The 27,713-nt window shown below is 63.3% G+C and overlaps 1 protein-coding gene across 3 annotated transcripts in view; it reads right to left on the bottom strand.

Moving 5' to 3' along the window:
• The window catches only part of RIMBP2 (RIMS binding protein 2), a 96,712-nt gene that overhangs the window by 2,922 nt on the left and 66,077 nt on the right, over positions 1-27,713 (bottom strand). For 2 of the 3 annotated variants that reach the window (XM_037161059.2, XM_037161057.2), the window contains exons 6-20: positions 24,934-25,135; positions 23,515-23,660; positions 23,258-23,334; positions 21,981-22,090; positions 19,994-20,803; positions 17,820-17,971; positions 16,456-16,896; positions 15,073-15,213; positions 12,496-12,654; positions 7,772-7,889; positions 6,129-6,313; positions 5,745-5,913; positions 2,278-2,381; positions 1,264-1,335; positions 48-182 (exon numbers count right to left, since the gene is read on the bottom strand). In XM_037161059.2, the coding sequence (XP_037016954.2) occupies positions 48-182; positions 1,264-1,335; positions 2,278-2,381; positions 5,745-5,913; positions 6,129-6,313; positions 7,772-7,889; positions 12,496-12,654; positions 15,073-15,213; positions 16,456-16,896; positions 17,820-17,971; positions 19,994-20,803; positions 21,981-22,090; positions 23,258-23,334; positions 23,515-23,660; positions 24,934-25,135 (3,021 nt within the window). Of the gene's footprint in view, positions 1-47; positions 183-1,263; positions 1,336-2,277; positions 2,382-5,744; positions 5,914-6,128; positions 6,314-7,771; positions 7,890-9,137; positions 9,828-12,495; positions 12,655-15,072; positions 15,214-16,455; positions 16,897-17,819; positions 17,972-19,993; positions 20,804-21,980; positions 22,091-23,257; positions 23,335-23,514; positions 23,661-24,933; positions 25,136-27,713 lie in introns of all 3 variants that reach the window. The other variant, XM_053669923.1, reaches the window with a different exon arrangement.

Below are 27,713 nucleotides of genomic sequence, written 5' to 3'. Positions count from 1 at the left end.
AGGTGGCAGTGGCAGGGACACGACACCGGCTGGGGACGGCTGCTTACCCGCTTTGCCTTGGAGCGCGCCGGCGTGTCCTGCGCGTGGGGGGACGGGGCGTCTGAGAGATAGACTTCCACGTCGTCAGGCACTTCTTCCAGGAAGTTCGAGGGCACCAGGCCTTTCTGCCCATTGAGCTCCCCCTGCAAACACAGGAGGCTGGAGCCCCCTCCCTCCACTGCCCTCCACCCTGCTCCCCCCACCCCCGGCCCCCGCCGCAGGAACGCTCAGAGGACAGCGGTGTGGGGGCTCCTTCCAGTTCAAAAGGGGCGCAACGCGAAGCTGCCCTGGTTGTGGCCATGACCTCCGTGACCTCCCTGGATCTGGCCTGTGGGGCCTGGGCGACCCTGGCACCAGCCCAGTCTGGAGCCTCAGGTGGTCTCAGCCCACAGTTCTCCATGCTGGGACCTGGGGGTCCCAGGAACGCTGGCCAGACAGATCCCCTCCAGTTCAGGGTCGGGAGGTGGAGACCATGTCGGGAGTTAACTGCAGTGGCGAGACCACGCAGGCAGGTCTGTCCCACCACAAGCCTCTGCCCCCAGGCCCGGCTTCAGTCTCATTAGAAATTCAGACCCTGCAGCTGGGGAACGGGCCACAGCCCCCCAAGACCACGGCTTCGGGCTGCTGCACATCCTCCCAGACCCTTCCACCTGCGCATGGAGGCGTGGGAGAACTGCGTCCTCCCCCACGCCTGATACCCACCCGCCCGCCCCACAGGCACCCAGGACCAAGTCCTGGGGTGGCCCACGGCAGCCTGTCCTCTGCTCACAAGGTCTGGGAGATGAAGCATGACAGGGGCCCCCCCTGGGTTGCCCGGCAGGGAAGGGAACCTGCAGAACGGCCCCAGTGGGGGCTCGCCTCCACCACAGGCACAGGATGCCCTCAGCTCAAGAGAAACACCACCCGATTAGAAAGGGCAAAGGGCCTGAATAGCTGCTTCTCCAAAAGGCCTGCGATGGCCATCGAGCACCAGTAACCATCAGGGAAACGCAGAGCAAGACCAGGAAGCGCCGCCTCCCTCCCCTGGAACGGTGGCTGCTGGTGGAGACCGGGAGGCACCGGGGCCTGGCGCAACCTTGGTGGGAGCCGGCCGCCGCTCAAGGTCAACTGCCCTGTGCGACCCAGCACGTCCACTGCCAGTCTCCACCCCAAGGACAGCATGGACACTGCAGACCAGACACACCAGTGAATGGCGTGGTGCGTCCCGATGCTTCAGAAACTCACGTAGTAAAACCCGTCTTCATCGATTTCACCGAACACGGAGATGATGTCACCTGTGCAGAAGGTGAGCTCAGCCTGGGCAGAGAGAGCACACAGTGAACGGCCTCAGCCTCTGCGGGGTGGTTGACACAGGTCTTGCAATTCCTCGATCTCCCCCGCAATGATCTGGTATTAACCTACAAAGCTGACCAGCACGTCTGTGTGCGTGGCCTGTTAGAAAGAGCGACCCCTTGACACCCGGGCACCTGCAGGAAAGCGCGGCGGCATCCTGGTTCCGCCAGAACTCAGGTCACAGCCGCGTCCCTCTGCCATCCTAACACCCGTCATGCCGTCGTTAACTCGAGCACCAGGGACCTTCATGTAAGTATCCTCCCCCAAGGCAAGAGAATCTGTGCTCCGTTATCAAACACCTATTTCAGGGACCACGAGGGGCCAGCTCCAGGCCGGGGACAGGAAAATCGATGAGCTGCAGGTGCCAAAAGATGCACTTCAGTCTCTAAACAGGTGACTGGGGGAGAGGTCCCCACCGAAGGGCCTCAGGCGCCTGTGCACGGAGCCTGGCGGAGCTCGTTGAAGCAGCCCCTGGGGCCAGGCTCTCCGGACCCCAGACGCCCGGGGTGATGGGGTCCGGACACACCCTGTCCTCTGAGGAAGCAGCTCCGGGGGGGAAACCTAATCTCTCCAAAGGCCGGTCCTTTCTGCTTCACAGGTGTGCCGAGGTCACCCAGCCACGTCGGTCCTGCCCACAGCACGTGCCCGTCCTCCCTGCGCCTCCACCCCGGGGCCCTCACGCCCGCCTTCAGGAAGACGCTAAGGGGCCTCACCACTGGGTGTGGGTCACATGCTGCCCTGCCCATGAAGGCCGCCGTGCCTGAGCCTGTCCTCGGCTGCCCCCCCCACCCCGGCCAGCAGCCATTTGCTGCTCTGGGGGCCGCAGAGGGCTCCGGAGCAGGCGGGAGCCACACCAAGTACAGCGCCAGCGGGTGCGCTGGGGAGAAGGGGGGGGACAGGCCGCACCTCCACGTCGATGTTGGGCGAGCTTTCCCGCGGGTCGTAGTCATACAGGGCCACCATCCTGCGCGTGGACACGGGGTGCTGCCTGCCGCCTCTTCTGGTCCTCTCTGCGGACACCCAGGGGAGGAAGAGAGCCATCGTGACGCCACCGCACAGGCGGTGGGCCCCTGGTCCTTGTCAGCGTGGCAGGGACCCGAGAGGACCACCCTGCACCAGGTCTCAGGCTCACGGCCCTGGCAACAGCTTCTGCTTTGGGGCCAGTCGCCTGGACTTCCTGGTCCTACGTCTCGTTCTAATTTAGAATAAGCAGGCCCACCTTTGCGGGACTTGGGGATTACGCGCCCTTGACACAAAATACGTATGTCCCAGAAGTGACGCCAGTGCTCTGACTGCTCAGCTCCACGGGGGACGTCGGGACCGAGAACCTCTGCAGGTGACGAGGTCAGCCCGCCTGCACTCTCCCCCGAGCGTGGCTCACACCTCGCCGTCCACGCTTTCTGGCTGCAGCGCGTCGGGTCACACTGCCCCCCCAAACTCCTGTGCGCCCCTTTATCGTCCCCTCCCACCCTGGGGAACCAACAGCGGGTCTTCGGCCCCCCGATGTCAGCCTCTTCCAGGAGGTCGTCTGAGTGGAATCTCGCAGCTTTAGGGACGGTCTCGGTCCCTTGGATGTTGCGCCTGGGACCTGACTGCCATGTGCTCTGTCGTCCTTTGTTCTCTTGTCACTGGAGAGCAGGTTGCACCGTGTGCACGACCAGGGTTGTGACGCCCATGTGCCAGCAGAGCCACCGTCGTCAGCCCTGCGCTTGTTGCGTGGACAGTTTCCGTCCCTCTGAGCTGTGGGAGGACGCTGCACGTGGCGGCGGCGGTGGCAGGAGCCGGCCCGTTCCGCCTCACCTCCCGTCTTCAGCTCACCGGGTGTTTCGCCCACGAGCTTGCGCCCCTGTCCACGTGCCGAGTCACGCTCGTGCGTCTCTGGTGCAGACTCTCTTCAAGTCTGTCCATGCTGCTCCTGGGTAACTTCTTTCCTTGGTGCTGAGTTTTGAAAGGCGTTCGTGTACCGAAGTACAGACCCCTCTGCAGCTGAGTCGCCTGCAGATACTTCCTGCCAGCCCTCGGCCTCCCTTCATCCTTCTAAGGGCGTCTTTCCAAGCTCCGAGGCACTTCACTTTGATAAAATCTAACATTATTTTTCTTTTATGCATCATGATTTTAGTCTCATAAAGAAATTGTTGCCTGATCCTCACAAAGCTCTCCCCCATGTTTACTTCTAGAAGTTTTACAGTCTTAGTTTCCAGAAGGTCTGTCCAGAAAAAGCCCAGCCACTGTTAATATAGCGAGTTTTAATAATAACGATTTACACAGCATCAGCGTAACCTGGTGGCCAAGCAGAGTGGGCTGGACTTTATTCTCTCCCACTGATCAAGCGCCTATCTTTTTCCAACACCACCTTGTCCTGATTAGTTTGACTTTATAGTAGGTCTTAAAATCAGATTAGCCCTGACCAGTGTGGTCCACTGGGCCGGGCATCATCCCACGAACTGAATTCACAGGTTCGATTCCCAGTCAGGGCTCATGTCTGGGTTGTGTGTTCAGTCCCCGGTCCAGGTATATACGAGAGACAACCAATCAATGTTTCTCTCTCACATGGATGTTTCTCTCCCTCTCTTCCTCCTTCCCTTCCCCTCTCTCTAAAAATAAGTAAGTAACCTTTTAAAGATTTTATTTATGTCAGAGAAGGGAGGGGAGGGAGAAAGAGAGGAAGAGAAACATCCATGTGTGGTTGCCTCTCCCGCGCCCCCTCCTGGGGACCTGGCCTGCAAACCAGGCATGTGCCCCGACTGGGAATTGAACCAGTGACCACAACCTCAGGCTGGTGCTCAATCCACTGAGCCACACCAGCCAGGCCAGTAAGTAAATAATTGTTTAAAAAATATTACTTTTTAGAAAGTCAGGTTATGTGAGTCTACCAATTTTGTTCTTTTAAAAAAATCGCTCCGGTGATTCTAGTTCCCTTGCTTTTCCAGATGAATTCTGCACTGAGCTGGCTGACCCTGCCTGCACCCTGCACGGACTCTGAGCAGGGCTTCGTCCGCCTCCTGGTCACTCTGGGGACGTTCGATACCTTGGCGACGCCAAGAACACGGCACCTCTCTTTATCCAGCAATGTTGTGACTCCTTTTACCAGTGTTTCGGAGTTTCCGGCCCACTGACCCTGACGTACTTCGTCGGGCGTGGCCCAAAGCGCTGCACGTCCTGCTGTTGCTGTGACAGTTCGGCTTTTTAAACGTAAATCTCTGATGTTCGCTGCGAACATGGAAATGCCGTTGCCAGTGTAGCCGTTGACCTTGGTTAACTCACGTGTTAGGGACTTCTGCGAACTGCTTTCTTATAGATCCTTTGAGAAATCTATAGCGTCATCTCCAGCCCTCACACTGTTGACTCCCGTCACTCTGTGACCACACTAGCCGGGGGATAGACGGAGAGACGTGGGTGGAGCCAGCTCCTAGTCTCTCCCCTGGAAGTGTGAGGACTCCCAGGACCCTCAGGGTGGGCAGATGTCCAGCTGCACTTAGAAGAATAGAAAAGGACAGACATTCGAGCTAATGGACGATGTCATTCAAGTTGCTGGTTTTTAGCAGACTGCTGCCAGGTGTTCTCGGTCTGTGGGAACAGCCTGTCCCCTCATGGCTCCGTCCCCGCTGATGTCTGGGGAGGAGGTCAGCTGAGAAAGGGAGGACTCGGTGCACAGGACATAGAGAGCTCCCGCTCCGGGGCTTCGGGGGGCAACAGGTCGGCAGAAAACCTCAGCCATTACACAGTGGGCCCACTGGTACCACCAGGGGCGGCACATTTCGTTTCATCTGTGGTCATCCTTAAGACGATGCACGTTCTTTGAGCCTTTGAATTTTGTCTTTGAAGTCTGGTTTCGAAGTTAACCTAATGTTTTCACATATTGAAACCTAAACTATGAATGACATAGAACTGATCTTTCCATCTCCAGGTATTTAGAAAAAGGAAACACCTTTATAAAGAGTGGGTGCTCCTTGCGTGTGAAGAAAATGAAGATCATAAATGTGACGTTGCTTAAAAACTGGGTGTCTGCTGAAAGTCCACTTCCTGGCTCACAGAGGAGCCCTCACCCGAGGAGAGGGCGGCAGCTCTCTGAGGTCCCTTTGGTGAGGGCGCTCACCCCACCCTGGGGGCCCTACTCGTGACCGCATCACCTCCCGAACTCCTCACCCGCTCATACCTCTCCCTGGGAGTTAGGGTCTCAAAATACTGGGGTAGGAGGGGGGACACAGACACTGAATCTAAAACGACCAAGAAGCAAGTGCCTATTTCTCAGCCTTTGGAGAGAAAGCCGCTCTCTCCGCGCCCCCATCAGGTCACCCGCGTCGCCATTCAGGGAGGCGCAGGACCCTGACGCCAACTCTGGGAGGGGGGGAAGGGGGCGGGGCCGCTCTTACCCAACTTCTCCACGGGCGTGTTGAGCGGGAGGAAGCCTTGTCTGAAGAGCTGCTCCATCATCTCCTCGTCGTCCGTGTGGATCTCGGAGACCATGTTGCAGGGAATGAGGCCCACGCGCGCGCAGGTCTCACCGCGGTAGAAGCCATCCGCATCCTTGTCGCCATAGACCTGCGGCCACGGGAAGCCGAGGCCTTGTGATTGGCAGGCTCCAAATGACGTCACCGGCTCACCGCACGGTGATTGGTGGGCTCAGGAATAGGTCCGGGCTCCAAGCGCGGTCCGCGGCCTCAGCCAGGCAGCCCTTCAGTCGCAGCCCCGCCCGGATGACCCGCCCTCCCAGGGCCCCAGCCCGCAGCGCCCCCAGGCCCGGCAGGGCGCCCCACCTTGATGATCTGCCCCTCCTTGAAGGGCAGCTCCTCCTCCGCAGCGTCAGGGTTCGGGGACATGCTCAGGGGGTCGTAGTCAAACAGGGCCACGAAGATGCGGGCCACGGGCTCCTCGGCCCCGGGGTCGGTCTCGGACTCCTCATAGAAGTCCGGGGAAAGCCGGTCTCGGTCGCCGTATTCATCTGGGGGCGTGAGGCACACAGGCCCGAGCTGGGTCACCCGCCAGAGCCCCAGTCACCCTGATGCAGTAATTCTGTCATCTTTGAAAGCGTGCCGCACGGCTTGTAGGCAGAACTGGTCCGCCGGGCCAGGCGTGGGTGCGAGGTGCACGCCCACCTTGTGCACAGCAGCCGCTGCGCGTGTGCGGACCAGAGGGCTGAGCCCCCACCGCTGCACCAGAGGCACCGCCACAGGCGCCCGAAGCCCAAGACTTCCCACGCAGGGTGTGACACAGCCCCCACGCCCTTCCCTCGGCTCCAAACAACGCGTGTGGTAACTGCTGCCACCTCCCGGCCACTTGCAAACAGGGATTCTTTCTGAAACCCCCGCGTGAGTGCAGGGACAGCATTAGGCTCCATGGTGGCATGCATCTAGATAATTCCAGCCCACTATCTAGACGAACCCGCAAATCCATCGCCCCATAAAGGCGACGGAGAGAGAAAGAGGGCTGCTTGCTGACCAGGGAGGAGGCAGTGAGGGAAGCCCAGTCACCAGAAGGGGGCAGACGGGGCCAGTGGCCAGCCAGAGCGCTGCTGCCTTCTCTGGAGCACACAGCGGACCGACAGCATATCACCAGTGTGTGGCAGGACAGGCCGTGCAGGCACAGCCAAGCCACTGGCTCTGTCGCCAGCAGACACATTTAGTGGGAACATAAAAGACATCTCAGCTGTGGGAAAGCTGGGGGTTTCAAGTGCTCCAATGTGAGCACTTCACGTTATTTAAACCGGGGGTCTTCCCAGAATGCCCGGGGAAGCTGCTAAAGCTTGGCGATCTACCTTCTGCGAGGGAAAGAACTTAAACAGCTGGCCTGTCTCATCGCCCCCACACACGTCGCCTATTTCCAGGCAATGGCAACATCTCCTGCTTCCTCAAGTTTCCGAGAGTCATCTGCCCAGTGCGACTCCGACGGGGCCCACAGAGCAGAGTGAGGGTGGGTGTGGCAGCTGTGTCAGCTCTCTCGGGGGCTCGTGTCCCCCCCCCCCCACCGCTGGAGCTTTGTGGGAGGGGTGACGCCACCGTCAGGGAGAGCAAGGCAGTTAGACGCGACCACACCTCCTCTCCGGGTGGGGACGCCCACGGGAAACAAGGCCACCTTTCTATCTGGTGGCCCCGTGCATTCAGCAGTTTCCAACTTTTTGTCTCTGCAGGTGGAGACGTCAGCTGCGTCCCCTCATTTCTGAGCACGATTCCCTTTCATCTTCTGAAAACGCGACGGGACCCTCTGAGTGAGAACCCTTGCAAACCGGCTTCATTTCTCTTGTGCTGCCTCTCCTCCCTTCTGCCTCAGCTAAGGGGGGGTCCCCATGTTTAGATGAAAATGCTGTTCCCACTCACGTTCCTAAATGTTTGCACCGAGGCTCTACGCAGCCACGTGCCCTGTGGCCGAAGGAAAGACAGAGGCGCCAAGCAGGCACACTAACCGATGGAGGGGCCCGTCCCTGGCCGGGACCTCGGGGGGCCGGCGCTGCCATGGGGAAACCTCCGGCCCACGGAGTCCGGCCGGTCGGCCCGTCCTGCAGCCGCGGGGTTGCCTAGAATCTGGAGACAAAACAACGAAGTCATGAGCCCACCAGCCCTGGGGACACAGGACCGAGTCGGCCAAAGCAACTCAACTCAGAAGCAGAAGCTGTAAAGGCAACTAAACTGAGCTTTTAACTGAAAGGTTAGCTGAAGGGCCTGGGAGACGGAGCTGCTGAGCCCGGCACCCCGACTTCCGCAGCGGGGGGCAGGCAGAGAGAGTCCCTCGAAGGGCATCTTTGTGGCGCCGCTCCCGCTGCAGAGGCCAGGTGTCCGACCCCAAACGAAAGGGCTTGCAACGGCTCGTCGCCCGGGTGGCCCTGGGACCGCGTGCACCCCTGACCGACGGGCCCCTCTGACGGCCACAGAGGTGGGAAAACGCCAGGTGGTGGCAGAGCTGCACATGAGGTCCCCGAAAACTCACAGACGGAGAAGCCTCCGGGCGTGTGACACTCAAGGCAGCGTCCAGCCCTGACCTGAAGATGTCACGTCAGGGCTCGCTTGACCGCTGTCTGCTCCTGGCACTAACGGTAATCAGATTGTACAAGAGGGTCCGAGCAGAGCCTCCAGCTCCAGGTAAGTGATGTGAGTCGGGATGCTCTCTGGGACCCAAGGAAAGAGAAATAAATCTTCAGGGCACCAGTGAGAGGAGGGCCTGTTACAGGCGGGGAACAACTGTGGCTGTGTCCACCGTGGGGGCCAAGGTCCGCAGAGAGGCAAGGGGGCGTGGGTCAGAGCCCCCTCGTGGACAGATGGCAAACTGCACCTGCTCCAAGCGTGGCCTGGCCCACCTGAGACCTCACGTGTGTGCTCAGGGGAGAGTCGGGCCTGATAGGAGCTACGAAGCTTTTTCCTGGTTAAGGAGAGAGGCCAAAACTCAACACCAAAGCCACAGGAAGAGAGCCTTCCGTGGCACCGACAGTCAGACATCAGTCCCTACGTCCATTCTGGAAACCTACGTGCTGTCAGACTTTGGGGTGAGCGCAGTTCAGCTAACCCTTAATTAAAATTTAGATTTAGTTGTCCTTTAACTAAAGCAGCCATAATCACCGCTGATTTGGGGGTGGGGGAATCATTATTCAGAAGCGAAATAAAGAAATCTTCAGCGCGGTCAGAAGATTGGGAAGCAATGGACCAGAAAGTCAGAACGGCATGGAAACCAAAGGCAGCCAGCGAGAGGCCCGGGGGGCGCCCAGACGAGGGGGTGAGATGGAGGAGGCGGACGGATTGGTCTGGCAAGCGGAGGCGAGGAGGGCTCACTTCACACACCACGGGGCCTTCTGCCACTCGGGGAGGAGTCTGTGCGTGTTGGGTGGTCGCCCCACTGGGGGCTGTTTTTAGGCTTTTCTTCCAGACGTCCAGACCCGCGGGCTGGTCCCAGCCAGATGTCCCGGGGGCAGGCCTCTCAGGACTGGGGCGGGTGTCAATGCTTCCGTCAAGGGCGCTGGGGTCCACCTGCTCCCCAAAGTCCTCCTCGATGCTAGTCTGCCGGGTCAGCGTCCGCCGCCGGGCCAGCAGGGGCCTCAGGCTCCTGCAGGGACAGGGCCCGGGGCCTGGGCTGCCCGTAGCAGCCACACTTCTGGAGCTCCACCGAGGGTCCTCCTCTTCACTGCCACAGTCCAGGCCGCTGTCTGGACTCCTGGTGGCCGAGCGGCTGACCCGATAGCCTCTGTCTTCGAGAAGGATGTCCTCGGTGTAGGGCCCAGCTGTGGGACCCCTGAGTTTTGCAGGAAACCAGGAGCCCTGCGGGGCGCCGCGCCTCCGGCAGAGCCTGGCGGGCCCAGGCCCCCAGGTCCCAGACGAGCGCCTTAAGCCCTGTCTGTGCAGGAACTCGCAGTGCTCAGGATCCTCCTCTGCTACTTCAGGGATACTGGACAGCCTGGTGCTGTGCGGGGCCTGCGGGGGGCCCTCGGGCTGCTCCGGGAAGGCCCCTTCACAGGTCCTATGCATAGGGCACTCCTAAGGGACGCGTGCACAGATGGTGTGTGAGCAGGCATGAGGGGCCAAGGGAGGGAAAGAAAACACAGCATTAGTCTCGGAGGCAGGGGTGGGGCATGCTGCCAGCTTGGTGCAGGGATGGCATGCTCTGGCCAGGCTCTAAGATGAGAGCGGAGCGGGCGGAAGGGTGGAGCCGGGCTGGGCAGGAGCAGTGGGGGCGGGCAGACCACGTGCTGAACCAGGGAAGCAGGTGGGGGCTGCTGAGCGCCGGGCGGCACGGAGGCAGGATGCTGCCCTGGACCAACGTGGTTGGTTCCGTGAGCCAGCTGTGCCCAGAGTGCCGGGGAGACCTGACCCGCTGCCCGCTGGCTGCGCCCGTCCCCAGGCAGCTACCACCAGGTGCCGGGTGTTTGTGACTGAGCTGCGTCACAAACAACACCTGTCCTCTCTCATCCTCTTCCTAGCACTGAGCTGGCCTTCCTTCCTCCCTAAGTGTGAAACCAGGACCTGATCACTGGGAGTCTGTCCTTGCCCTGAGACCCGTCCCGCTCCCCAGTCTCGCCCGTCAGTGTCTGCAAAGGCCAGGGGTCTGCCTGACCCTCCTCCACATCCTAGACTTGGAGCCCCGAGTGGAGAGCCACGTCCTGGCTACCGAGGGCCCAGGGCCTGGCCCCATGCTGGCTCACCTGGGGGGTGGGTGCTGTGCATCTGCACAACCCCACCCACTCTGCTCACCCAGCCTCAGTCTCTGTTGTGTGGACGCAGCGTGGGGGGGGTCTGCTCTGGGAAGACTGACCCTCTAGGCCAGGCACGCCCCTCGGGTCCTCCCACCAGCTCTCAGTGTCCAGGGGGCACACCATTCGGGAGCATGGTGATCTGCCACCCCGCCTGTCCCCACACTGGCCTGCAGGGTCCATGAGCACAGGGAAGTGGCAGGTTCCCCGGGACCTGCAGAGCGCTCGTGGGCAGTGAAGGATGCACACTCTGCCCACTGAGAACCTCCCTTGTTTGCTAGCAGGACGGCGAGAACATCGGCACTGGGAGCGTGATGGGGAGGACGGCTGTGGTGAAGCGCGGGGTCTGCCCAGAGTTTCCCGGGCCAGTGGGCCCCGTGCAGGGCAGCCGGACCGATCCAGCCGGGACACAGCCTGGGTGGCAGCTCGGTGAGCCCCCTGCACCAAGTCCCAAACCCTGACCCGGGATTTCTAGAAGCAGCTAGAAATCCAGATCAGCCCAAGACATCTCATCTCTAAGCTGCAAGTGCACTGGGGACAGACTAAACCCGCCCAGCCACTGCCGGCAGCCCCGCTGCCTGCCCACCATGACGCCCCAAAGGGCTGGGGCTGAGCCTGTGGGTGCGGGGCGTACCACACCCACGCGGCCACAGGGTGTTCTAAAGACCTTGCTCGCCCTCTGGGCCCCTCCCTGGGGGGACGCCCTTTTCGCGTCCCTGCCCCGCAGCTCTCAGGGAGCTCCCCCCACCCAGAGGAGCAGCACCGTGGGTGGCGGGGATACCGGCACATGCTTCATCTGGCCCAGCTATGAGCGTGGGGCATCCTGGGGAGAGTGGGCTGGACTCTCACAAGGGGGCTTGGGGCTTTCCTGCAACCAGAAAGGCTCCTGAACCCTGCTGGACAGGGTGACGTGGGGAGCTGGCGGGACAGGGCAAGGGGCCAGCGGGAGGGGCAGGAGCTGCAACCGTGCAGGGTTTGCGAGGGGACCCGGCGTGTCCTTCGGCGCGGCCCTTGCGGGAGCCCATCACTCAGTCTTTCTGTGCAAGGAGGCACCAGGCTGGCAACAGATTTGGGCGTTGCCTTCTGTCCACCATTCAAAACGCATGACTCCGAGTCCCTGAGAAATGCCGCGGCCGGCCCTTCTCCCCCAGCCTGGGTCTCCTCTCCAAAGCCTTTCCACCCAAAAAACCCACAGACATCCTACCGCTGGCCAGCCCTGTGTCTGTCTCCCCCACTAGGTTGGAAGGAACTAGAGGGCAGGGGTCACGTCCATCCTTGCACCCCCTGGTCACACAGGGGTGACCAGCCCACACACCCCATGCAGTGAATGAATGCCCAGGCCAGAGCAGCCAGCAGAGAGGGGGACAGCCCCCCAGACAAGGCTGGGGGACACATGGGGCCAGCCTCTTTCTGGGCACGGTGTCATGCACGTGACCTCCCATCAAATCCTCCACTAGCAGCCACACCAGAGGGGGGTGCTGAGGCTGCCCCATCTCTGGTGGGGGGGGGGGGTCTGACCCCACTGTCCCCCAGGAAGGCCATCCCTCCTGCCCTCCACAGGGCCCAGCTCAGTCACTGATTCTTCCCACAGCCCCACAGCCGGCCCCTTGGGTCCCCAATCCCCAGCTGTGACCCAGGCCGACCCTCCTCTCCTGGCTGCTGCTTCTCTGGGTGTGGACGGTGGGGGCCTCCTTGTCTGATTTCTTCCCATTTGATTCCCAGTGCGGAGCTGGGTGCACCCAGCAGGGTGCCAAATGGGCCCTCCCAAACCCTCGCACCCAGGCTTTTTAGCAAAGAGGACAGACTGAGAAGGACAGGGGATTCCTGGATGCAGATTCAATGGTGAGAAAGAAGCCAATCCAAATCCACAGGCTTCGGGAGCAGGGGGAGGCCCCCTACAGCCGGCCCCGCAGCCCCAGCAACAGACAGGACAGAGCTGGCGTCCGGCCACTGACCTTGAGGGCACTGTGGGACGTGCCGCTGGGCCGCCGCCGGCCGCCGCCCTCCAGCTGCATCTCCGAGTGCAGCTCCTCCTCGTCCTCCTCCATGATGTCCGAGAGGTCGGAGCCTCGGCTGCTCTCTGTGTGGTACTCGTCTCCATGGCAGCAGTGGGGCTGGGGGCAGGAAGGGGACACGGCTGAGCATCCTCGCGAAGTGAGCAGGCCCAGGAGGCTGTTCTTGACGCCGGCCCTTCTCTGCTGGCTCAGGAGCTCACAGACGCGGCGGCAGCATGCCTGCGGGGCCTTGGTAGCCCCGTGTCGACGGGGCAGGGCGGGGGCCAGACAGAGACTCCCACTCCGCGCCCTGATGGGAACGGGCTCCCAGCAGCACACCACCAAGGCCAGAAAACACTGCCCTCCGGCACCTCCAGCATCTCCAACTTCGCAGCCGGGCAAAGGCACAAGCCGGAGGGCGCGTGCCCAGGGGCTGAGGGGCTGGGGCCCAGTCACGGGAGGGGGTACGGTGGTGGGAAAGTGGGCGTCTCTGCACCCTATTAAGGAGCTTCAGACCATAAAGAGCGGCACATGGCCTGGAATGCACACACATGTACACGCATGCACAGGCACACACGCCCACGGGGCCGCCTGGAGAACAGCCTGGTTGGGCGGGGTCCGAAGCCCTGTGAGGCCGTGCTCACTGTGTGCCCAGCTTGTCACAGGCACCAGCTGGGCCCAAGCCACTGAGAAGAGGCTTGGGACAGTGTCAGAGGTGGCACAGAAAAGCCCCCGTGACATGAAGAATCCTTGGTAACGTGTGGACTCCGATGCCAGCAGCCTGACAGGGCGTCCCAGGGAGGGGACAGCCACAGTCTCAGGCCCCCCCACCCCCTGAGCGCTGAGGGAAAGTAAGAAAAGCTGCAACCGCCGAGCAGCACACTGGCACACTGGCACACTGGGGTTTTCGAGCACGGAGCACGGTGACTGCGTTGTCTTTGCTTGACAGTGGGGACCGAGGACATGGCCCATGTCCCTAGTGGGTGACCAGAGAAGTGTGTTCAGCAGCACCTGAGAGACACACTGGCTGAAAATGCCGCACTTCCCATTACTGCCCTTGACAAAGACGGCCTGCGGGGCAAGAGGCAGTGCGGGCACTCCCGGCGGAAGGTTCTAGAAAGCTGCACCTGCCCCGTGCCCGAGAGAGGTGCCCGAGAGCTTGAAAAGCCCTCGGCTGGCGCAGTTTGCTGCATCAGCTTCCCAGCTGCTCGGGCCCCAATTCTCCCAACAAGGCTCGCAGCAGTCAACACAAAAGCGGGTGGGTTCTCAGGGGGCAAACTAACGAAGACCAGGCGGGCTTTCAGTGAGGTCTGGGAAGCCCATGGGCATGAACTCCCGGCAGGGGAACGGCCTCACGTGGCTCAAGCCCAGTGATGATGAGTGAGCAGTGCGCTATGGGATGTGGCGATCTGTTGGTTGCTTGCCAGGTAGGTCACCCACAAGCCATTCATAGGAACCTTGTGAATTGGAGGCATGGGCACATGACCCTGGCTGCCCAATGGGATGTCTGACAGAGGTTCTGCAAAATATTTTCCTCCCATTAACAGGAATTGCAGAGGAGAAAGCCCCTCCTCCCTCAGATGTCCCTTCCTTCCTTCTTGGGATGCTGTCCTATGAGGGTGTGATTATTGGAGCTATGGCAGCCACTTCGTAACCATGAGAACGGCCAAAACAACAGAAGGTTCAGAACCCAGAGCCCAGACACAGCTGAGCAGCTGACTGGACCTTGCAGCCCCCTACCAGAGACCCCTGCAACAAGGTGACTTCATGTTCGTGTTATCTTGTCATTGTAGTGGGGCACGCTGTTCCTTGTCTGAAAGTGAGTGCACGGAACATTAACGTCACCTCACAGAGAAAGAAGCTGACATTTGCAGAAGTTGGGGGACTTGCCTGCAGCTTCAACGGCAGTAGCAGAGCCAGGGTGTGGCCCCTGCCTGCTAGGTGTGGGTGAGGCCCTGGCGCTGCCCTGCCCTGCCCTGCCATGGGAGTGAGTGATGTGGAGGATGTTGGGTTTTGGGACTCCAAGGCCCTGCCCTCCGGTTGCCCCGTACCAGTGTTGGCACCATCAGGAGAGGCCTGGTCAGACCTGCAAAGCCACGGGCTGGATTTGCTTCGTGAGCCTCGTCTGGACGTTTTGCCGCTCGGAGCGTAGCATGCCGGCGGTTTTCCATCTGGACCTCCCATGACACCCAACAAACGTCCGCTCGGCTCAGGAAAGCGCATCGGCAGATGGCAGGCTTTGCCTGAGCTGAGCCCATTGGTCGTCTGACCCACAAAATGCCCTGCAACCAGGTGCTGGCATGGGGGTCAGCGTGGGGGGCTCACATTCAGGCTTTTGAAATGTCCCCAGATGCGGTCCCAGCGCACAGGGATCGCTGAATCTAAACTTCCCACACCCACTCAGCTGGTCCTCCCGAGGCCTGGCACCTCCCCAGCCGTCCGAGGGCCCAGGGGCCGTGCTGACCTCCGGAGGCCGGTGCAGGGCAGGGATGTTGGGAGCCGCCCGCCCGCCACCCACCCACCCACCCACACACTCACGGGCTTGCCGAGCTCAGAGCCTTTCAGAAAGTCCTCCACCGAGGTGCCTCTCCGCCTGACGTCTGGGGACTCGTCGCCCTCCTCCTCGTCGGAGTTGGCGTACTGGCCGCCCCTCTCCGGGAAGACGCTCCTTTTCTCTAACTTGGAAGGAGAGGAAAGAGGTGGGTGAGCACGGCATCGGGATGGGGCCAGCAGAGAGGCTGCCTGGCCCCAGGGCTGCACAGGGAAGGGGGGGTCCAGGCCCCCGGGCCTTCTGCGTCCGCCCCTTCCCTTCACCCAGCTCTGCCTCCGACCGCCCTTGGGGTCCTGGGCAGGGTCTCCAGGCTGTGGGATGCTGGGCTGCGCCCGATGGACAGGGGCAGTGCCGCCCACCAGGCCTTCCTGCCCACAGAGCAACGCCAAGACTCAGAGCTCTGCCATCAGCCGGGCTTCAGCCCCGTGAACCAGTAGAGCAGGGTGTGGCCAGGACAAACACACAAATGCTGAAGTGCGTCCGCAGTCGGAGGCCACAGGTCAGAGTCCAACTGCTTCTTAAGTGTCAGAGGCAGACACCAAACAAGCCAGGAGGCCTCCCCCGAAAGCCGGCCCACAGTCGTCCAAGAGGCCAACCGGCTGCCCCAGCGGCTCTCCCACCCCACCCGGGACCCTGGAGGTGACCTGCCTCTCAGCCTGACCTCCTGGGGGCCCCTGCCCAGCCTCCGGGCCCTGGGTTTCTCAGGAAGTGGGGGTCTCCAAGCACCAGCATCGAGAAGGTGCTGCCGGGGGTCACCATCCTGGAGACCTGACAGGCGGCCTGGGGGGCCACTGAGCCTCCGCCAGTGCGCTGACCACCCAGCAGACACCGAGGGGGAAGTCGGGCTGACCCCAGGCAGGGAGGGCGCCAGGTGCTGCTCAGTTTCAGGCCCTGGGAGAGGAAGGCAGCCTCGCCTCGCAGGGGCGTCTGACACGTGCCCCCTCTGCACATGGCACCTGGAGTGCAACCTCACGCTCCCTGTCCCCGGGGCCCAGACCGCTCCTAACGATGCCACGCAAACACACGTGTGAATTTCCGTACCACGAGTGCACGTGTGCAAACATGTCCACCTGTGCGTGTGCCTCACACACACACAGTGAGAACTGAGGTGTGAGCAGGGCCAGGAGGTGCCCTGGTAGGATGATCGGTCCCCAGGCTGACGCCCAGGACACACTGGAGCCTGGCCGGGGGCCGGTGCAGCGTCCGCCAGGCCAGGCCACAACCCCTGGCTCCCGTCGCCCGGGTCCAGGTCCCCAAAGTGAGGACACTGGCTGCATCGGGGACGGGCCTCGGAGGCAGCCCAAGGGGCGGCTGAGGGTACACATGCTCCATGGGGGGGGGGGCAGGACCCGTGCGGGAACCGCTCTCACCCTGCTGCTCTCCGCCACTCTCTGTGCAGCTTCCCGGGCCATGGCCTTGGCAACGGAGGTGGACACTGGGGCCCCCTGTGGCTGCGGGAGGATCCGGCTGGGCGACGGCGACCGCCTCCCCTGCAGGCCGGGGGGCTGCAGCCTGTGCCCGTGAGGAGGCGCCCGGCCCTGCTCCCAGGCCTCGTCCACCGTGACGTAGGGGCCCGGGCGGTCATCTTTGGTATCGGGGACTCCGGCACTTGCTAATGGCTTCGGTGTGGGAGCAATTCTGGGGGGGGCTGGAGGCACCAGGAGGTCGGGGGGGACGGCAGCAAGGGCGGAGTCCACAGACTCCCCCTGGGCAGAGAGGGTCCGCACGGTCACAGCCTTGGCTTCCAGGCTTCGCAGCCGCACCAGCTCCACGGCCGTGCTGTCCGCCATGGGCGCGATGACCTCGGCCACCTGCCACGGAGAAAGCCCACTCGCAGGCTGCCGGCCCAGCCAGCCCCTCCCTGCAGCCCTGACTGGGGGGCCCGCCTCAGACCGCCGCTTGTGACTGGCAGCTGGGGCCCCTGAGTCTCAGCCTGGGGGGCCCGGCGGGGAGGTCTGCAGGCACCAGGACCCCTGGCTGTCGGAGGGTCTGGGGGCCAATTTAGCCCATGGGAGAAAAGGCTCCTGGGTCCAGGCCCAGCTCAGAGACAGATGCAGGGATGCAGACAGATCAGAGCAGGGCAGGACACAGGGCCGGACTGCGGTCGGGCTGGCTCCCGCCCAGTGGAGACGGGTGGGCAAGCAGAGACAGCCCTGCAGCCCACGGGGCCCGTGCTCACAGAGGGAGCTGGGGGAAGTGCAGACACTCACACCTGCTGACTGGCCAGCCCTCGCTCCTCGTGGGGACCGGGGCAGGGAAGGAGGAGGACAGACAGGAACGCCCACCCCCAAGCCAGCCCTGTCCAGGTCACGTGCCAGGACGGGCGCGGGGCGGAGGCCACAGGCTTCCCTACGCCAGACACTGGAGTCAAGGCCCAGACACGTGTCATGTTCCCGAGGAGCCTGAACGGTGTCTGGTGGGAGTCAGTTTGGCGGGTTTACGAGCCCACCCCCTACAGAGGGGCCCTGATATCGGGGGACCCAAGGCAGGTGGACTTTTAAGCCTGGGGCAGCAGAATGAGAACAGTGCGGAGCAGGTAACCGATGGGAGGCGGGCAGGGAAAGCGGGGCAGACAGAAGTGGGGGCGCTCAGTGTCCTGCGACGCCCGGGGGACCAGGCGGCAGGTGCCGAGTAAGTGCTGGTGGGCTGAGGAGGAAGAGGGACGCTCCCCCGGTCACCGCCCCCCGGGGTGGGTGTCAGCCGCCCCGGGCGAGCCTCCTGCCCAACCACTCACCCTCTGCCCGTTTGCATACACGCCGTAGCCCGTGACGTGGGCCCCATTGGACAGCCCGGTAGCGGTCAGGGCCGGCGGCTTCCAGGAGACGTGGACAGTTGCTGGGGTGGCCCCTGCTTGGACCATGACATCCTGGGGCGGAGCCGGAGGACCTGGGGACAGAAGGCAGGTAAGCTGCCCTCGTGCCGGGCAGGGGCTCACCAGAAAGGGGTCACTCTCGGGAGGCACAGACTCCCGCTCACTGTGTGGGTCAGCTCCGGCTGCTCCAGGAGCACAGGGCATGGCCGGGGAGTCTCAGTGACTCTGCACGGGACAGACGGCCACTGACGTGTCACTGTGATCTCTCAGTGAGGCCTGTCACTGTGGAAACACTCTGCCGTGCACCTGGAACTCACGTGCTGGTGGACCCAGCTCCCCTTTGATGGAAATGAAATGAATGACGAGACATGGAGACCCGGGCGAGGGGGAGAGACAAGAGTGTGAACGTGGGTCCGGGGGTGGGGGGCACAGCGGGCTGCTCCCTCAGGGCCACCACTCGGTCCTTAGTCTGTGGCTCAGGCCTGGCCAGTCAGTGCAGGGCAGCTTCAGGGTGGCTGAAGGGACCCCAGCGTTGGGCAGGGCTCACATGCCCCTCCTCCCTCTGTCTCTCCCTCAAAGCGACGTAAGCCTGGACTGGGTGTCCCCCAGGCGGTGACCTCGGGGAAGGTGGAGGGAGACAGGGGCTTCACTGGCAGCCCTGGACCCTGGGTGTCGGCTCTGCAAGACTTTCAGCCTGTGGGCTCAAAGGGGACCCCCAGACACTGAGTCTGCTGGCACCTTGACCTTGGACTTGCAGTCTCCACAGCTGTGAGAGGGAAACATGCGTCCTTTCACCAGGTTTGGGCAATTTTGTCCCAGCAGCTCGGATGGCCCAAGATGCTCGATACCTGGGAGCTGATCCGTGGGACACGCCACGCCCCATCCCCGACCCTGTCCCCGACCCTGTCCCTGACCCCGGCCCCTCCTCTGCAGGCAGCCTTCCCCAACTGCCCGTGGCCGTGCCACAGCCGTCCTCTGTGCCCACGCAGCCCTGTGTGCATGTCTCATTTCTGTCCCCAGAGCTGAGCACAGGACTCCGCACGAGCACCGATGGTGAGAGGGGCCTCCTGACCCCACAGTCACGGTCACTACCCATGGAATGAAGCCGTCATGGAACAGGAACGAACAGACCATTCCTAACCAGTCTCCACGGGATGCCTCCTGCCCAGAGTCCTGTCTGCTGCCCGCGCGCAGCCCTGTAGCCCGGTGCGTCAGACCCCCGCTGTGTGGGGGCGCCTAGGACCCCAGGGCACAAGGAGAGATGGGGCGTAGGGCCGCTGCGCCTTGGAAATCCGGCCTTGGGTTTGGTGGGCGACTTCAGGCTAAGTTGATACTGAAGTGTCAGCAAAACTCCTGAGGAACGAGGTGGGGCCCAGGTGGCGGAGGGGACGGAGGAAGGCCCTGAGGACAGAGCTCACACCTCCAGTGTCCCTGCAGAGACCCCTGCTCTGCTCCCAGACGGCGGCTCCTCCCAGAGCTCAGGCTCCCCGCGGGGACCAGGGGTCACAGGACAGACTAGTGACTGGGATAAACCGGACAGCGAGTGGACCCCGCAGGCCCGTCCGTACCGCCATCCACAATTCTCTGGAGTGTGGGGGGTGGGAGTCAACCCTCCTCCAGCTACAGCCCAGGACGAGCAGAGGAGACAGGGTCACTCAGTGGACGTGCCCAGGACCTGAACTGCGTCTCCAGAGGCCTCACACCTCGTGCACAAACGCGTCCAGGTGTGTGGTTTACAGCAGGAGGCCCGTCAAGAGGAGGAGTGCAGGTGCTGGGGCCAGTGCCACCCAGCGGCAGGGCCGGGAGGGGCGGGGCCCGGCTGTGTCCCGGGAAGGTCTCGCTCTGCCCGTCTTTCACAGGACGAGCCCCTGGGACGGGCGAGGGGGGAAGAGAAACATTGCCAACACCAAGGCCCTAAACACAGTCCACGTTCTGTGCTGTCTTGCACACACGCACACACACGCACCCTGTGCTTCACAGGTGACGTTGGCCACAGGCAGCTTTCCCCTCCTGCGCCCCTCCGCACCCCGACCCCAAGTCCTGCACGGCTGACGACGCTGCTCTCACCCCGGGGGGCCCCGGGGGGACGGGCTCACCTGCGGGCAGCGTGGAGAACTCCACGAAGGCCTCCTTCTTCTCCCTCTGCTCCAGGGGGAGCTGCCACGGCATCTGGTGGGGCCTGGCCAGGACCTTGACCTTGTAGGCCGTGTCGGGCCTGAGGCTGAGGAACTGGTACTGGTACCTGGCCGCCTGGACCACGTCCAGCTCCTCCTCGTTGAGGAAGATGACGTGGCTGTAGTTGCTGTTGGTGGGCAGCCAGGAGAGCCGGGCGGAGACCTGGGTGACGCTGTCCACCCTCAGCTGGGAGGGGGCCACCACCACGTCCTTGCCCACGAGCAGCGTGCAGCGCAGCTGGTCCGAGCTGCCCCGGCTCGTCACGCACTGCACGGACACGCGGTGGGTGCAGGCCGCCACGTTCAGCTTCTCGATCAGGGCCTTAGTTCTGCCCGCGAGCGGCAGGCTCAGGCGCGGCTCCTGGTCCACCAGCACGGTGTAGCCGCCCACGGCGCCCCAGCCCGGCGGCACGGCCGGGGGCTCCCAGCCCACAATGACACTTCTGGCGAGTTGTTTGATGAGGGTGATTTTCCTAGGGTAAGGCACGATGTCTTCTCCGACGTCATCGACGCTCACGTCCAGCATCCCCACGCCGTTGTCGGTGACGCCCGAGTCCAGCTGGGTGGGCGAGTGCAGGTCCAGGATGTTCTCCCCGTCCAGGCCCAGGCCGCTGTGGTTGATGAAGTTCTGACCCAGCTCGGTCCCCAGGGCACTTAATCGGGACTCGCTGTCCTGGACAAAGTCCACGAAGTTGGAGGGCACCAGACCCCGCTGCCCGTCCGGGAGCTCACCTGCCGGATGCAGGGCAGAGTGACCGCCCATCCAGCACGCGGGGCCCTGCCAGGAACCCACTCAGACACCACCCCTCGGGACCGGGGCCCACTCCCGATGCCCACGGTGCCCCCGGCCCAGCGCCCCACCATCCGTCTGGTGTCTCCATGGCACCTGACGCCTCCACGCCCTCTGCCTGTGTCTGCACACGGACCCCTACTCTGCCGCCACCACCCCCTGGGCGGCACGGGGGCCCCCGGCCCTCGGTCAGCGGTGGCCAATACCACATGCAGACCTCGGGTGTGGAGGCCGCACCATGGGCACCGGCTCTCGGTGTTCGTGTGGGGACCACACAGACAGGACGGCGGGGGGAGGGGCCTGCCCTGCAAAGTGCCATGTGCGACACTGTGAGGTTCCCAGGGTGTCTGTTTGTGACCAAAGCCACCCGAGTGGCTCCCCTCAGGAAGACTGGTGGCTGTGGGTGGTCAACGGGGTGGGGGGGCTCTTTCTTTTCAAGCAACGGTCTCACTTCCGCACTCTCCTTCCGAGAGCCTCCAGGGCCTGCCGGAGCAGAGGCTCGGGGACTGGGAAGTACTGGGAACCTGCCGGCACCCCGGGAACGGACCATTCCCCCCGTGTCTGAGTTGCAGAGGGGGTTTGCTGGGTGGGATGCCAGGGGACCCTGGAGGCTGGGAAGTGCTCGGCGCTGCCGTCCCGCCCAAGGGAAGCCACAGCGACCGCTGAATCAGCTCCGGGTTCCACCCGAGTGGGTGAGCGCGTGCTCTCTGCTGTGGACCCTGCGGCGGGGCCGGGGGGTGTGGGGGTGCACCTGGCTGGGTCAGTGTGTGCCTGGGGGCGCTCTGAGAATGCGGCCTCGCTGACTGCAGATGACGATGGCAGGAGTGACGACTGACATTGCTGAGCGAGTCCCGTGCCCAGGCCCTGCTCTGACCAGGCCTAGGCTTCATCGTCCCCTCGGCCTCCCCAGGTGGCAACTGTCACTATGGCCACTCTATAGCCCGGAAAACCATTCGCCAGAGGGCGACCTGGTGACTCTGGGGAGTGGGAGGCTCAGAGCAGAGCCTGGGGCCAGCAGGGGTCATGTGGGGACCTGGCCTGCTCATCAGGCCCTGGACAGACCCGCCTGGCCCGGGGGCCGGCCCCGCACACCAGCCGACGGCCACGCTCTTAACAGACCTTCATAGAAGCCGTCCTCGTCCATGTCTCCGTAGACGTAGAGGTATTTCCCCGCCGTGAGCGGCAGCTCAGCCTCTGGGTTCTCATTTGGGCCGTCGAAGGGGTTGTAACTGCAGGAGAAACGAAACTCTTTCAGGGACGCACTGACGGAGGCTGATCGCAGCCCCGGCCCTGCCGACTCGCACTCGCCTCCTCACCGAGTCCACTCTCTGTGCACCGAGGCTCCGGCCATCGCCGGCTCCCTCCCGCCAACTGAAAACAGAGTTCTGAAGCCGAGCTGCACACCTGGGATCTTCGCATCAGGTGACACATTTATAATTCTGGTATTTCTGCTCACACCTGTCACTTCTACCATAGCTATAGATTTCCAAATTCGTAAGCAAAGAGGAAGATGGTCAACCCTGCATCTTTCCAAATACACTATTCGGCAAAGGCATAATCACGTTCCACACACTACTTTATAATCTGCTTGTTTTTCCCACCGCATAACCTTTTTAATGGGTGTATGGTATTCCACTGGATAGAGTCCCATGCTTTGACTTCCTAACACTAGGCGTTGATGTTGCTTCTGACTTTGGGCTACTCTAATCAGTATTGACCGATGTCCCTACAGACCTCTTTGCACGCTTTCTTCCGACAAACCCCTCGGAAGTGTGTTCACTTGGCCAGCCGTGCACGTTTCTGAGGCCTTGGGGACGCCCCTCCAAAGTGTCCTGACACGTGGGTGCCCACGGCACTCTGCCCACCCACCAGGAGAACACCCACCCACCAGGAGAACAAAAGTGCCCGCGTCCTCGAGTCCTCGAAACACTGGAGTCGCCATCTCTGGAAGTCACGTCCAGCTTGCAGATGAAACACGTTACACACATTTTGGGTTTTCTAATTAAAAGGTTAATTAATTTGAAACAACAGAAAAGGTCTCAATGAGCAAACACCATGATATTCCTGGTGCTCGGTCACCAGTGAATCCCAGCGAGAGGAGCCCAGCAGCCGTCCTTACTCCCCAGTGTAAACAGCCCAGTGAGGAGAGTGGGCTTGTCCGAAGTCACGAGCTCACTGAGTGGTGGGGTGGGGCCTCCCGACCCCTGTCCTGTGCAGGTGTGACCACGCCACGCCTCCCTGTCCCTCACGGCCACGTCCATAGAAGCCTTGCCCAGCCTGCACTCGGGGCCTGAGAAGGGACGGTGGCAGCTCATGGCAGGTCCCACACCCGAACCTCACCTGCCCCCAGGCCCTGCACCCACAGAGGCTGGCGGGGCGGAGGGGCGTGGCCTCACCTGTAGCGGGCGACACACAGGTGCACCTTCCCCAAGTATCTCTGCCTGGAGGGGTTGGCGTTCCGCTCATTGTCCATCTGTCAAAGGCACAGATGACACGCGGTCACGAGGCTGCGGTCTCACGTCCGAGGGGGAGACACACTGGACGTCCCCTCAGGCCCCCAGGGCTCCGCAGCCTCGGGTGCCGGGGGTCCTGGGAGCCGCCGCTGCCCCCACGCGGGGCGGGGCTGTGTGGGCCCCTCCCGAGACAGACTCACCTCGGACTCAAATCTGCATCTTGGGCTTCCCGATCTTGACAGAAAGGTGGGCCTGACAGACAGCGGCTCCGGCTTGTCCCCGGGGAGCGGCAGGGGCCGGATGTAGTCCCCGATCACCGGGTGGCTTCCAAAGGCGCTCTCCTGACCTGGCCCCGCCCGTGGAGACAAGGGGACGTGGAAGGAACGAGATGACAGACCGCTTGCCCCCACCCCATCTCTGGCTTCGGCTCGGGGCCGCCCGCCCCTACTCAGCCTGCCCGACCAACCCCGCGTGGGCCGTCTGCCAGGCGGGGTCCCCCCGTGCGGCCATGGCTCGGTGGTGGGGGGTGTGCACGTGAGGCAGAACGGTCCCGTCGGACAGAACCTAGTGGGCCTCGCGGGCGAAGGGCTTCCCCCTTCCCTGGCCCACAGCTGAGAGGACGCAAGGCCCGTGAGCCGCGGCCCCGTCAGCACCGGGGCAGCCCCTTGTCCGCTGAGCTGCACCCACAGCACTCAAGGCTGCACCTGTGGCCCGCCACCCACACTCGGTGACAGGCTCCACTTGGCTCCCACCAGCACGGGTGGGCTCTGCTGTCACTCAGGGCCTGAGGGGTCCCAATGAGTCACAAAGCGGCCAATGGGCCGGGCTTGGGGCTGACACCACCTTGACTAGAAACGAGGGCCGTCCTGTTCTCATGGGGCCCGGTGGCCACAATCCCCACCCCAGTGACGGGCAGGGCCAGCAGCTCTGAGACCGGGCTGGCCAGCCCTGTCCCGTGACAGTTGGGTCTCGGCCACCCAGGGCCTCTCCCCCGTCTCTCTCGGTGGCTGTCACCTCATGGGACTGCCTCACTGAAGCAATGACTGCCTGGGTCCTAGTCGGTGAGCACCAAGTGGTCCCAGAACCCGGCGGCAGCAGGTTCGGAGAACGGCCCAGAGCTGGTCTGCAGCCGCAGTGGCGGCTGACGAGACGCGTGTGCCCTGCGGGGCTGCGAGCTGCTCCCTGCCGCGGCCCCAGCGCCCACAGCCGCGAGGGCGAGCGTGAGGCTCCTCACTGGACAGGCCGAGGCCCGAACCCGAAGCCAGCCGGGAACGAGGGCGGGGCTCTTCTGCCCGGGCAGTGGAGGGGCACTGTCCCCGACACACTGCTCGTCCCGGCCAGTGAGGCGTCCCAGGGCCATTCTGTCCACGCAGGAGTGACAGCGTGGGCCCTGCCCACAACCCCCGGTTCAAGTCCCACCCTGGACTCCCAGGTGTGTGGCTGCACGTGGGGCTCCGAACAGCACCGAGGTCACGCTGCCGGGGGCGTATTTGCCGACACCTGTTAAGAGCCAAGTGTCCTGGCCCACTCGCCCCCTGGCCCAGCAGGCACAGCCCTGGTGGGGATGGCCAGGCACCCTGCGCACCCCGGCCTGGGAGGGCGGGGCTTTGGGCACTCACCTGACCTGATGGAGGGGGCCAGGCCGTTCATGAACTGCGGGAAGGGCTTGCCGGGGGACGAGGGGACGTCCAGGGAGGCCAGGGAGCCGCCCAGCAGGTCGGTCCTGCCGGCGTGCTGCCGGAGCCTCTGCAGGTCCCGCGACAGCAGGCTGAACTGCTCACTCTGCGCCCGGCACGTGTCCTCCAGCTCCCGCACCTTGCACTGAGAGAGGCACCGGGGTCAGCGGGGGGGGGGGTGTGCACGTGTGTGCGTGCGTCTGCGCCGGGCGGGCCTGTGTGGGGCACAGGCTGCCCCCACCACCCCCAGGAACAGCGTCTGACGAAACCGCGCTCCCCACTCAGGCTGGCCGCTGGCCACGTGCCTGTCCAGGGCGAACACGGGAACCGTGGTGCCACCAGATCCTGCAGACACTCGGGTCCCAGCCCAGCATGATGGCCCTGGGCTCTGCACAGGGCCAGGCACACGGGGCATGAAACTCGCAGTGAGAGCTGGCGGCACAGCCCGGACCTGGGGTGAGCGTGGTCAGTACTCAGCCCCCAGCCCGCCTTCCCCCCAGGGGCGCCCGCCCCGCTCCTGCAGCGCCCCAGAGAACGGCTCATGAGCAATAAGGGACACTGTCGGCAGGGTTCCTCCGGCACCGTGGCTGCCACTTGCAGACACCTGGAGACATCTCAGGAGAGCCCGGCCTGGGCGTCTCCCTCGGGGACATGGGTCAGACAAGGGGTCACCTGCCCCGCAGCTCCCTCCTGTTTTCTCCAGTTCCTGCCCCTGCTCCGGCCCCGGCGGCATCCGCCCCTCCGTGTGCCTCTCCGGATGCCGCACCCCCTGTGCTGGTGCAGCCGTGAGGCTTGCCTGTGCCCGGTGGGCACCCACCATGGAGGGGCAGCTCTTCCTCCTCACCCCGACAGTCTCTGTGTGGCGCTCGTGGTCCCCAATTACTAGCTCCCTGATGGTTTGTCGCCTGCTCCTTGGCTAGATGGTGAGCGCCAAGCCTCCGCGGGCTGGCTCCCCGGTGTGTCCTCAGTGCTCTGCAGAGTCGGCCCACAGGAGGTGCTCGGTGAATGTCTGCTGGGTCGGTGACGAGGGGACTCTGCCGTGACGAGGGGGACTCTGCCGTGACGAGGGGACTCTGCCGGGCAGGCTTGGAGTCCTTGTGTGTCCTCACGGGGCCCTGCCCTGCCGACGCTCCTCATGCCGTGACCGGGCTGCTGCGTTGCTCATTTTGCCCGGTCTCCCCGACGAGGCGGGCATTTTTGCCGGCCTCTCTCCCACTCTGTCCTCAGCACTGGGCAGAGAACGTGGTCCCAGGCCGGTGCCCACACACGTCGGGCTCAACACCGGCGCACGTGCGGGGACAGAGGAGCGGCAAGACGGTGGTGACAGACCCTCGGACGAAGGACCAGCGGACACGCCCTCCACCAGCACTAGGCTTTTAGCGCCTTAGTCCAGAATAGAGGACTATTTACAAACCTAAAGTTAATTTCTTTGATTCCTTTAAAACCATCAGCGGGATCCTCTTTCAGAAAGCCGAGGGGGCTCAGTGGGCCGCTGTGCCCACTGGGGAAGGTGCAGGTGGGCCTGCGGGGAGGGCACCGGTGCCTGGGGGGGGTGGCTCTGACCCCAGACGGGGACAGTCGCCAAGCCCCCAGTGCAGCCGCGGGGCCCAGACGGCCGTGGAGGAGCCCGAGGCAGCTGCCCCCCGACATCTGCCACCTGTGGCTCCACTGCTGCCCCAGGGGGACTCACTGGCAGGGGTGACATCAGGAAAAATAGTGAGATGATCAGCATTTTCCTAAGTGCGATGGACGGAGATGCGGGCGCTGGCGGGGGAGTTAAAGGCACTCGAACTGCCCGTCAGCCCGCCTGTCTCGCCTCTCCCGCCCTGGAGTGACCTCGGGGCTGGCACTTGGGTCCCCGTGCCCAGACGCTGGTCCAGAGGACTCCTGGGTGCCTGTGGGAGCTGGGGGCAGATGCCCCGCACAGCGCTGAGCCGCAGAGCACACGCAGAGATGCCCCTGGGCGTCACATGCTTCATGCATGTCTGCACATGTTGCACAGAGGCACTGGGGGCAATGCTGAGACCTGGGTCTGTCCTGCCACTTCCAGGGTGCGTGGCCTTGGCCTCGGGTCCCTCATGGGGGGCCCGGTTCCCTCATCTGCAGAGGACCTCCCAGTGCCCCGGGGCACACAGTGGGCACCGACCTCAGGCCCCCCAGATCCGTCACGTTCCGGCTGCCTGGGTGCCCGCTGCCAGCAAAGTGGAATGGCAGTTGCAGTCCACGCAGACACATCAGCGCTCCCTGCTTTTGTCATCAGCCAGGGACATGGAGGCCCCTCACATCTTTTCAGGGTGATCCCCAATTAAGGAGCACCTTTCACGGCCTCTTAAGTGCCCATCTCTGCCCTGGCTCCTGCCCCCAATGACAACATACAGAGAAAACCCCGTGAGGTCATCCGACCAGGCTCTGAGCCCAGGGGCCTTTGCAGAACCAGGGTCTCTTGACCCTGAAAGAGGACAGAGGCCCCCTGGGCGGAACCTGGGAGTGAAGAGGCCTGGGGGTTAGTGCTTTGCCCTCTGCAGTCCACAGGGACCCAGCACCAAGGGGACGCAGGTCTGCCTTGCTTCCTACGATTCGTGCCTCCGTTAAAACGTGTGGCCGAAGCCCAGTGACTGACTGCCACGCTGGCAGGCCCAGGCCATCAGAGTCGGTGTGTCTCTGTATGGGGCGAATTTTCACACGGTGTCAGGGGCAGATAAGCCTCGTTCTAAATGGGACCC

Source organism: Artibeus jamaicensis, unplaced genomic scaffold (genome assembly GCF_021234435.1).
Source record: "Artibeus jamaicensis isolate MK-2021 breed Jamaican fruit bat unplaced genomic scaffold, CSHL_Jam_final contig_525, whole genome shotgun sequence".
Classification (NCBI taxonomy): Eukaryota; Metazoa; Chordata; class Mammalia; order Chiroptera; family Phyllostomidae; genus Artibeus; species Artibeus jamaicensis.
The sequence above is the reverse complement of the archived record's forward strand: the minus strand, read 5'-3'. Positions and strand labels throughout refer to the sequence as shown.